Consider the following 12,266-nt stretch of genomic DNA (forward strand, 5'->3'; position numbering starts at 1 on the left):
CTCAGTTGCATATGCATTGGCCTACTTAAAAAATCATTTTTTACTTTTTCATGTATATTGATAAGAAACATGGAGAAAAATCTGATTACTCTTTACTTTTTTTTTAGGTATTAACCTAACATTTATTTACTTTTTACTTATTTGTCTTTAGAGCAAATTATAATGTCTTACAGAGAAAACTCTAATGCTGACTAATATAATTATTATAACAGCATATGTTTCATCTTGTGTAGCTAGGTTTTAGAAAATTTGATTTGATTCATAGAGCATCCATTCTGTTAATAATAGGTGATGTTATAAAGCTGTTTTAATCTTTTAAATCAATGGATATTCCCAAATCACATACTAGCTGAATAATTAAGTCACCCCAGAGCATATTGGTAGAAAGTTAGCTAGCTGTAAAAACTACGTGTTGATTATCCACCACAAAAAATAATAAATATTTCTCTTAGCTTTTGCTTCAGGCAAACATTCTTTTCCAAATGTTGAAATAAACATGTTTGATTAAAATAATACTGACTTAGGGGTCTTGAATTATATTGAAAATATTTTAATTCCTTGTTAAAATGCTTTAAAAAGTGATAAAAGGATTTCTTCATGCAAATTACATTGTCAAGATAAATATCTTTATTCAAATTGATGGACTTAAATTTTGAGAAGTTGACAGCTTATCAGTAACTTTTCTGGGTTAGATTTAATTTTTTTTTTGTTGTGAATGAAATGATTTTAATAAATTATTGGTAATCCATTTTCAGAAAACTTCTCATCCTATTCCAAGAATATGATTTCTTAAATTATGAAAACTCCAATTAACAATTCACATAAACATAGACCCCCAGGGACAAAGTATGAAAATCTATTAGGAAAGAAATACAAGGACATCCCCTGCAGATACAGCTTTTGAATTGAAATATAGAAGCTCCCTTCACAGAGAACTGACGGGATCTATTTGTGGTTTCACATACACATTTTCAAAGTCCCCAATTGTGGTTTCAGTACCAAAATAATGAAGTGCCAATGGCATTTCTCCTCAGAGTAAAGAATTAATTAAACAACCTCTATAATGATCTGGCTTCTCATAGGGCTGTTTCTGACTCTTTTACCTTGGTTCTGAATTACACAAATCCTTGTGGATGCTTTAGTTATAAATTCGCATCTTGCTTCCTCATGTGTGATATGAATTTCTATGATCATAGGATCACAATAATATCTTTACTCCTTTCAGAGAATTTGTATAGCCCTTTGATAAGAAAAACTCAGGGTCTTGCCAACACGTTCTTTACCCCAGCTAATATGAATCACTGCCCTCATTTTATAAGGATAGCAATGCCACCTTTCAGACAAACTGTCAGACAAAGGAATCTTAAATCACACCTAGGTACAAGCTACAAACACAGCAGGAGGGCTAAGTTCTGGAAATCAAGTAATTTTTCCATTGTCAAATATGCCTTGTTTTATGCAATAGATGAATTTGCTTAAAGATTCTTGTAAATGAGTTATTTTTAAGTCAAATCAAACTTGAATTATTCCATAGCAATGAAGGCTGTTGATTATAGACATTAAGTTTTCAAAAATAGGGAGGATAAAATGTGTGCTGCATATTCTAGAGAAAAAAATTCACTTTGAATATGCCACGGAAAACTTAAATTTGCAGTTTGTCTAAAATACTGTACAAGAGTCACAAAATCCAATAGTTATAGGGCCAGGCAGGAAAAACATAACCAAATAAAATGAGGCTGGGTATAAGGTAATAAAGAGGGGTTGGGGGTGGGATGGACACTGAGGCATACAAGTAAGGGCATACCCCGTCTAAAGAGGCAACTGCTGTTCAGATCTCAAACAGCTTGTGTACAGTATTTGGGAATACAAGCCAATTTTACCTTATCTTTTTTTTTTTTTTGCAGTAACATTGTATTATAACATTATATAGCTTTCAGATGTACATCATAATGTATTTCAAATTCTGTGTAGGTTACATCACGTTCACCACCCAAAAACTAATTATAGTCCATCACCTCACGTGTGAGGCTAATCGCCCCTTTTGCCCTCCCCCCGCTCCCCGTCCCCTATGGTAACCACCAATCCAATCTCTGTTGCTATGTGTTTGTTTGTTGTCGTTTTTATCTTCTACTTATGAGTGAGATCACAGAGTATTTGACTTTCTCCCTCTGACTTATTTTGCTTAGCATAATACCCTCAAGGTCCATCCATGTTGTCACAAATGGCCGGATTTCAGCATTTCTTATGGCTGAGTAGTATTCCATTATGTGTATATACCACATCTTCTTTATCCATTCGTCCCTTGATGGGCACCTAGGTTGCTTCCAAGTCTTGGCTGTTGGCAATAATGCTGCAATGAACATAGGGGTGCATGTATCTTTATGCATTTGTGTTTTCAAGTTCTTTGGATAAATACCCAGCAGTGGAATAGCTGGATCATATGGTAGATCTATTCTTAATTTTCCGAGCGTACTCCATACTGCTTTCCATAGTGTCTGTACCAGTTTGCACTCCCACCAGCAGTGTACAAGGGTTCCTTTCCCTCCACACCCTCTCCAACACTTGTTGTTTCCTGTCTTGTTAATTATAGCCATTGTGACCAGAGTGAGGTGATATGTCATTGTAGTTTTGATTTGCATTTCCCTGATAGCTAATGATGTTGAGCATCTTTTCATATGCCTGTTGGCCATCCATATATCTTCTTTGGAGAAATCTCTGTTCAGATCTTTTGCCCGTTTTTTAATTGGATTCTTGGTTTTGTTGTTGAGATGTATGTGTTCTTTGTATATTTTGGATATTAACCGCTTATCTGATATATAGTTTGCAAATATCTTCTCCCAATTGTTAGGTTGTCTTTTCTTTTTCTTGATGGTTTCCTTTGCTGTGCAGAAGCTTTTTAAAAATTTGGTGTAGTCCCATTTGTTCATTTTTTCTTTTGTTTCCCTTGCCCGGTCAGACATGGTACTTGAAAATATGCTGCTAAGACCAGTGTCAAAGAGTGTACTGCCTATGTTTTCTTCTAGAAGTTTCATGGTTTCAGGTCTTACGTTCAAGTCTTTAATCCATTTTGAGTTGCTTTTTGTGCATGGTGTAAGGGAAAAGAAAGAAAACAGGGGATACTGATACAGTTTTGCACTAAATAAATTATTTTCATATAGACAAAATTAAGTAAAATAGGTTAGCATAAAAATAACTATAAGAATGGGGTTAGAAATTGGTTAGTTGTCTGTGCTATCTCGAATTCTCCAAGTTTACAATGTCATCACATGATGAAGTAGTTTGAAATTTAAAAATTTCTCACCATGAGCAAAGGATGTTTGGCCCCTAAGCCCTTTGTGATGCTGCTGAATGTTCAATTGCTGGGTATTAGAAAAAAGAACCAAGTCAAGATTCTCTTCCACCGTTTCTTAGGAGTTTAAAATTCCTTTCTTCTGGAATGATATTTATTGGAAAGATTTTTTGCTTTAAAGGAATGGCTTTATTTTCCTACACTTTAAAAATAGTTGTTACATAAGCAGCAACAAGAAACCTTTTAAAGAAGACTTACCTACATAAGTTTTCACTTTTCTATTTGCCTGCATGTGTTTCATGATTATATTAATGAAATGTAATTCTGGGCTTTTTTTCACTTGATTTCATTTTGTAAAATTTTATATTTTGCTATTGTCTTTTAAATTATTATTTTAAATGGTTGCATCATTTTTAGTTAGGTTGCTATATCATCATTTATTAAACTTTCTCCTTTTGGGAGCAGGTGAATAATATTATAAAATATATATTAAATTAGGCTTCATTGTTTATGCAATTTTGAAAATAATTTCTTTTGGCAGATTTTTAGGATTACTAGGACAAAAGGCATTTTTTTTCCTTCTTAGTAGGTGCTCCCAGATAACTTTAAAGGTATCTTTGAAAGCAGTTTTGGGGACCAGCATGTTCAAGTCCTAAATATTTGCAGTGAATGAATGCAATTTCTTAGTTGGTATTGTCATTCCTTTTTGTGATTTTTGGAGCATGGATATTCAAGAGTGCTTTGCTTGCATTTTACAAACAGCAGTAATAGCAACAATAATATAATAAATAGCACCTAACATTTATGCAGTGCTTTCATGGCTATAGTTTATTATCAGTATGGGGGAAAGATATATCAAATGGAGTGTGGAGAAATCCATGGCTTTCTATGTTCTCTCCTTCTTTCTGGGAGGGGTCACATAGAACGTGCTCCTTTCTGTAGCAGTGAAATGTGGCAACACGTTTACAGTATTTCTGCCCAGGGAAGCCTGCTTATGACTCAAAGTTCAGGGGTTTTTTATTGGGGGCTGGTCACATAGGAACAGCAACAAGTATCCAAATTCCAGACTCCAAGAAGGAAAGTGTGATTCAGTGTGCTAGCCTGGCAAAACAATCTCATCATTTAGAGAATGTTTCAAAAGCCACATTTACAGACACCAGCCAAGATCCAGCCCTGTAAGCAGGCTCTTCTAACACATCTCCCCATCAGAAAAATGAACCCTGCTCTTCCACATAATAAACTGTAGCCATAAATGCAATTGTCCCACATGACGGGTAGGGATAATTATCTACTAAGGTAGACAGCTTTGACATTTTATTGCTTTTTATATGAAACGTGACATTGTAATGAGAAATGTATATATTTGTTAGGTATATTGTTTACAGAAAGAGCTAAAGATAAAAAATCACAGTCTTCAAGAGACCGCTGAGCAAAATGTTATTCTACAGCATACTCTTCAGCAACAACAGCAAATGTTACAACAAGAAACAATTAGAAATGGAGAGCTAGAAGATATTCAAACTAAACTTGAAAAACAGGTATATGTTATTGGTCAAAATGGTTTTACTTGTATGAAATAGGAATTTTTGAGATTGATAATAGATTTTTTTATTAGTTATGTAAATTGCTATTTAATCTCAAAGATTTCATATTATAAGAAATATTCTATAACATTGTAATATAACATTATAATGTCTATTCCTGTGTAATGTGATTGTGTAATAATACCATGGGCACATTTTTGTTACTCCATACAACTTAGTTATAATTCAGGCCTCTTTATTCAATTTCTCCCTTCTTCTTGGACCTGAATGTAATACCTATTTGAATCATTATACCTTCCAAGTTCCTCTTTTTGGATCAAGACGTGTGATAATCCCTAAAGAAATGCCAAACCCATGCTAAAAGAAAAATTTCAAAGGAAACTTTCTAAAAATAAGTTGTTACTCGAAAGAAAGACTCCTAGGAAATTTTATACTAGAATCTAATCTTTTTCTCTTTCATTCATTACCAAATTCATCTGAATTCTTCAGACAGATATTTTACATTTTTCATTTTGTTTTTCTCTTTTCAAACTTTACAGAAAAGGATAAATTAGAAAATGTTAGTTCCCTGTAATCTCATTACACCTCACCTTTTTGTCATTTGTATGATTTTTTTATCTATGTATTCTGGATTCATCCTCAGGCTCTCCAAAGAAACTAAAAAAATCTTTCAATGCATTCAAACACATCAGACAGGTATCCTGTGTTTTCTTTTTTAGAGACATCCCTCCTGTGGCTGCCTTTTGTTAAAGTCTAGACATATTGCTTGTTTTGCCTGCTGTATAGGTTCATCCTGAAGGATTTCCTTATCTCATCTGTGTTTTATTCCCACTTCCTAAATCCCTGTCATTGGCTCTAGCTTTTGCAAGATTGGTTATAATTCTTTTCCTTCTGAAGTTGTTTCATTTCTATAATGGTCTTATGGTTTCCTTCTTTTTTTTTTTTACCTTAAGTCTACTAGTTCATTTGTATTTTTCATTTGGTTATTTTATTTCTTCATGATCTTTGTTTTAAGAGATTTTTCTGTTCTCTTTAATTTCTTTGACGGTCAACAGAAGTTTATATCTAGAAATTTCTTCAGTATTTGGAGTAAGTTTTCTTGTATATATTCTCTTTCCTCCTTTCATTCATATTCCACTATGCACAGGTTCCATGTTGGATTCTTTCAGATTATTACTCATGTTTAGATTCTTTCTGCTTCTGACTGTGCTATTTAGTCAAGCACGGAATGAGAAGGTTTTCCATGGTTCTCTTCCCTTTCTACCTGGGTACTATTTTAGTTTTATTCTTGTAACTTGAGTTGGGAGTGTGGGTATTAATGACTTACAATCTATATATAGTTCTTCATTGGGAGGTGTTAGAAGATCAGGGAGGATATTAAAGTCATTAGCCAAAGATTAACTTTGAGATCACAGTCATGTAAATGTTCATTGAGGACCTTGAGTGGCTGAGATTAACTAGGGAGAGAATATAAAATGAGGGGTGAGTAGCTTGACTTGGACAGATCTCTGAGGGGTGCAGTACATGGAAGCCAAAGTAAGTATTTCATGAAGTAGGGAATGATAGTTGGTGTTATGGGCTGCTGCAATCAATGTCAAATAAAATGAGGGTTGAGAAATGTCCATTAGAATTAGCAGCATGGAGGTCATTGGTGACGTAGCGCAGTTGCTGTGGAATGGCCAGATTGCTATGGGTTGAGAATGAATGGGTTGAGAATGAATGAGAAGTGAGAAAAATGATACAACAAACATAGAAAACTCTGAGAAGTTGCGCTGTAAAGAGGAGGAAAGAAAAGGTGGTAGTTGGAGGGAGGTGGAGGTATGAAAGGAAGTTGTTTTATGATGGGAAGGTCTGGAACATGTTTAAATGCTAATATAGAGAAACCAGAAGAAAGAGAGTAAAGATACAGCAGAAAGTAGAGATAGTCAATAGTATGAGGTTCCTGAGAAAGTAGAGAGGAATTGGCTCCAGAACACCTGTGAAGCAATTTGACTTATACAGTCTCTCACTGTAGGAGAACAGAAGGAAAAATGAATAGGAGCAAATGCAAGTTGTGTTGGGAGCAAATGTAAGTTGTAATGTTTGAGGGCAGGTGGCAGTCTAGGAATCCTTCACTGAATGAGCCAATTTGTGAAGAAGGAAAGGAACGTAGTTTGACAAGGGAAGAAAGAAGATTCAGATGGGGATAATGAAAAGGGAAACATTTACCATTATTTTGTTCAATGCTTATAAGTCCTATTTTAATATTATGATGGGTCCACTTCTATAAATATGTATATGAATGAAGTATCTTTATTATTAAAGATTCAGTTTTGCTTTTATATTTCCAAAACACTACTTCCTGGTCTATAGTTTTGATTTTTGTAATACATCCAGAAACTGAATGATAGGCTAGACTACAAATTTATATAAATGTTTTTCTTCTGAAGAATGTTGAACTGTGACTGAGTTTTAAAGAATTATTGAAAACTGCTTTATAAGGTATCAAAACTGGAACAAGAGCTTCAAAAACAAAGGGAAAGTTCAGCTGAAAAGTTGAGAAAAATGGAGGAGAAATGTGAAGCAGCCACACGTGAAGCAGATATGAAAAGGCAAAAAGTTATTGAACTTACTGGTACTGCCAGGTAAAATGACTGTTACTTTTATTTATCTTCCTGTTTTAACAGCAGTACTATCTGAGTTTCAATATCAGATAATGTTCAGTGAAGCATTTGCTTGAAGAATTACTTTCTCCGTAGTCTGTGTTCCTATAGTATTTTGTTTGTACTTCCTTCAAATCCCTCATTATGCCTTTCTGTAGTATGGTTTAATACTGTTAATCCTCCTACTATACTGTGAGTTCCTTAAGGTCAAGATATATCTGGTTTATTTCAATGGTCCTCCCACAATAATTAGCATAGTTCCATATACCTCATAGGCACTCAGCAAGTGTTGTTTTAAATTAAATTGTCAATAACATTAAAAGTTGCAGGCAAAGATGTATTCATATTGAGGAAATTTTTATAGGGTCTAGTTGTTTATGGGAGGGAGTAACTTATTAGAATAAAACTGGTTCTCAACCTTGACCGAAGATTAAAATCATCTGAGACTAATCACATTGTAACTTTATCCTTTCTTATACCTCTCTATGTATTCTCTTCCCCTCTCTCACCCCATCACAACTTCTGAAAAACTTCCACTGTGTCCTCTGGAATTCACAGTCCATCCTGAGAGGCATTCCCTGTATTCTCTACCTTTTCTTTTCTCTTGCTGTAACAGAAATCTGACTTTCCCTTGAGGACATTGCTTCTTCCCCTGCAGCCCTCTAAAGTAAAAACTTTCCCCACAGTTCTTGTACCAGAGGGTCAGGATGTGGCATAGTATACCATACTTCATGAACCTTGTGTCATTGGATCATATCATCTCTCACTATTGCTGACACCTACAGGCCACCTGACTTACTGTTGCCTTCTACAACACCCATACTGCCATTATTCTTGGGCATTTCAATATACATCTATTTAGCTGATCCTTCTGACACCTTAGGCTCTCAGTTTTTAGAATTCCTCTTCTCTAATGATCCTGATCTCTATCATACCTTAGCCACTCACTCACATGATTTACCCTAGATTTTGTCATTTCTAATGTCTCCAATATTTCAACATAATTTGAATATTATGCCTCTACCCCTGTATTCTCACTTCATTCCCTTTAATACGCCAAATTCAACAATTCTTTGATCTAATCAGGACTCTAATTCATCAATTGCATCACTGTCTCATTCCCTGATGCCCTCTCTCCTCTCTTTACCCAGCTTACATTCTAGCTAGTCATTAAGTCATTGATATGCATATACCCACAGCTCCCTTACCTGTCTCTTACTTTGTGGTACACAGCACTAAAAACCAAACTCAGACTATTCTGTGCTTGCATCTTTACAGAGGCTGGAAAAATATAACCATGCTGACCAATCTTACTTTAAATTCATAACTTTAAACCTTAAGTGTGCCCTTAATGCTATCAGGCAATCACAATAATACTCATTCTTGCAGAAGACTCTTTGACACCTTTGCCTTTTCTTTCAAAACTCCAACAATCCCTCCCCAATCTTTGCTTTCACTAATAATCTTGCTTTCTGTTTCACTGAGAAAATTGGAGCAATTACTTCTTGCTTTTGTTACCCGCACCCTTTGATTTCTAGACAAAAAATTCTTCTTGATTATAGCTAATAGGCACACTGAGGAAGAAAAGTAAGTCCTAAATACTAATAGGAAGCTTATGCACTACATGACTAAACTTCATCAGAAAGATGTACCATAGTTCCAAGAAATCTTCTCTTCATTCTGTTTTCTCTGTTCTCACTATTGCTTTTTTCACTTTTAGCACTATGATTTATAAAACTATTTTTTCTCTCCCAAAAGGCATTACAGTTGAAATATATCTGTATAAATCTCCTTGGATCTGTTTTAGAATTAAAATATGTTCAAATAGAAAGAAAGGAAGCTAATTTATTGAGCACCTTCTGTGTGCCAGGCAGTGTGCTAGGTAAACACATTAACTTAATCTTCAAAACAGCCCTATGATAGGGGTTTTATTATTCCTGCTTTTAAAATAGGAAGCGGAAACTCAAAGAAGTTAAGGTATGAGATACACAATTTAGATGTGCTCTAAAACCAAGGTCTTTTTCTGTTATACAGCTGCTAAAAGGTTCTTCTGGTGCTACATGTAAATGTCACTGCCTGTGAATGATCCTGACCCTGGTTTCTCAGTGCTGAGGCTCATAGAGCACTTGTTAGATTTCTCAGACTGCCCCCATAGCCATTTTAAAATCTTTCTTACATTTGAAGAAGCCAGAGAGTCTCAGCTGCCGTGTTCTCAAAGTTTAGTATTACTTTTGCAATAGTCCTTTCTTTGGCCCTGTTTCCAATCTCAGACTTGATTGCCCTTAATAACTGTGACAAAAAGGTGAAGCATTTCTGGAAAAACTGGTGGTTTTAAAGCCTGTCATAAAATGTTGAAAGTTATGGGAAAATTTTTAGTATTAGATTATGCATATAATAGTTAACATTTTTAAACTCTTCAATATTTATTATAGTAATGCCTGATTTACCTAGTATCAGGAAAGAATGAGTAGTTGCTCATAAAGAAAGAAATGAGTGGAATTTATCTTTACCAAGTACTGAAACTTCAAAATAAAAAACTTTTTTGGTAGAAATTTTCTCAAATATATGTTTTCTTTTCACTTTTACCTTCTCTGGGTGTGTCAGGGTTATCACTACACACATCAGTTATTATACCATGCTGAAACATAGTGGTACCCTAATAATGAAACCTTAAGGAGTGTAGAGCTCTGTTTGTTTTTTACCAAATGTGTAGACTGCTGTGGTTTTGAGTTCTTGTATTTTTTTAAGTAATTTTTCCCCAACTCCTTTGCTGACAAGCTGTCAGCTCTTGGTACTCTATGCCAACCTCTTTCTAATTACATTTTCTAATTATGTTTTATATCTACTCTAGTGTAAACAAAAGAATTAGTCAAGCTAAAAATCATTTACCTGGAATTTAGAAATGTAAAAGGGTCATTAGCACTTGTATAATCTAATAGTTTATAACTTTGTTGGGCCATGGACATATTTGAGGATATGATAAAAAGCTGTGGATTACTTTCTATACATAGATGTGCATATGCATACGTAATTTTGCATATTGCTTCTGGGGTTTTATAGTTTTCCTCACATTCACTCATGGACATCAGATTGAAAAAACTCTTGACCGAATCCAAATTTGTCTAAGTTGCATTTGGAAAAGAAACACTCCTTCTTGCAAACTCAGTTTGCGAAATGTCAAAGATCAAAAGAGCAAGAACAACAACAAAAAAATGCTGATGCAAAGGAGTGTCAGCTCTGCCCATCACTGAGATTGACATTAGCAGTTGTTTAGTTCATGAATATCACTTTGGAAATACCAACAAATGGACTTAAAACCTTCTTTCACTATGTTGATTAGTCTATATAGGGAGAGGAATAAGCTTGGGACTGACTAAAAGTCAGTAAACCTGGCCCTCTCACTATTAATAACTATTTATATTATTCCAGATGATTCACCTAACCTTCCACTTTCCTCATCTGTAAAGCAAGGAAGTTACACTATTCTAGGAATCTCTAGTTTCCTTTTAAAGCTACAAAAGATAACGTTAATTAAAAAGGTCTGAGTAAAAACGACTGACTTGGCTTTCCTGTGAGTAGTATGGTCTGTATGATGGATATTTTGATTGCTTGGCTTCTTTATTTTCTGTGTTGCAGATAATAGGACTTACAGATTGTATTTTGTGGTATGTAACTGGTGCAGAATTACAATCTTTTAGTTGGAGCATTGTTAACAGTAAAATAGGTGATTTAATATTATGAGTAGATGGGGCCAGCCCCGTGACCGAGTGGTTAAGTTCGCGTGCTCTGCTTTGGTGGCCCAGGGTTTCGCCGGTTTGGATCCTGGGCGAGGACCTGGCACCACTCGTTGGGCCACGCTGTGGCGGCGGCCCACATGCCACAACTAGAAGGTCCAACAACTGAAAATACACAACTGTGTACCGGGGGCTTTGGGAAAAAAGGGAAAAATAAAATCTTAAAAAAAAAGATTATGAGTAGACATTTTGCTGATATTTGTCCTTATATGTCTTGTAGACTTTGTTTAGTCAAGGATAAGTCAGTTGGTTTTTAAGTTTCCAAATTATCATTTACTACTTGTTTTATTTTTTATTTTTAATTAGGCAAGTAAAACTTGAGATGGATCAGTACAAAGAAGAGCTGTCTAAAATGGAAAAAGAAATAATGCACCTAAAACGAGATGGAGAAAATAAAACAATGCATCTTACTCAGTTAGATATGATCTTAGAACAGACAAAGACAGAACTAGATAAGAAGACAAACGCTGGTAAGCAACAGGTTAGCTGAGCTTAGCTGCCTGCACATTTATATTTAAGGAACTGGAATAAAATGAGAATTTGGGATGGTGGGGTTGGAAGGGACAATGAGTGGTTAGTATTTTGTCTCTTGTAGATACATAAAACTGGATATTCTTAATTATAATTATTTACAAAATTGTTAATAACAAATGGTTTATATATAGTTCTAAAATTATTTTCTCCTCTTGACAGTGAAGGAGTTAGAAAAGTTACAATACCACACCGAAACTGAACTATCAGAAGCTTCACAGAAACGAGAAGCACTAGAGACTGAGCTACAAAATGCTCATGGAGAGTTAAAAAGTACTTTAAGACAACTCCAGGAATTGAGGGATGTACTACAGAAGGCTCAATTATCATTAGAGGAAAAATACAGTACTATAAAGGATCTCACAGCTGAACTTAGGTGAGTTACATAGTAAGAAATAGTATCACAGTTACAGGTATTTCACTTTATTACTTTGAGTCCTTGTGTCATACAATAAAGTTTGTTGTT

The 12,266-nt window shown here is 34.8% G+C and overlaps 1 protein-coding gene across 13 annotated transcripts in view; it reads left to right on the forward strand.

Annotated features, from left to right (window-relative positions):
• The window catches only part of CCDC18 (coiled-coil domain containing 18), a 100,706-nt gene that overhangs the window by 55,884 nt on the left and 32,556 nt on the right, over positions 1-12,266 (forward strand). For 12 of the 13 annotated variants that reach the window (XM_070486843.1, XM_014865255.3, XM_070486841.1 and 9 more), the window contains 4 exons: positions 4,660-4,827; positions 7,315-7,457; positions 11,576-11,739; positions 11,963-12,176. In XM_070486843.1, coding sequence (XP_070342944.1) covers positions 4,660-4,827; positions 7,315-7,457; positions 11,576-11,739; positions 11,963-12,176 — 689 coding nt within the window. The remainder of the gene's footprint in view (positions 1-4,659; positions 4,828-7,314; positions 7,458-11,575; positions 11,740-11,962; positions 12,177-12,266) is intronic. The other variant, XM_070486845.1, reaches the window with a different exon arrangement.

The sequence above is a fragment of the Equus asinus genome, chromosome 16 (genome assembly GCF_041296235.1).
Source record: "Equus asinus isolate D_3611 breed Donkey chromosome 16, EquAss-T2T_v2, whole genome shotgun sequence".
In the NCBI taxonomy this organism is placed as follows: Eukaryota; Metazoa; Chordata; class Mammalia; order Perissodactyla; family Equidae; genus Equus; species Equus asinus.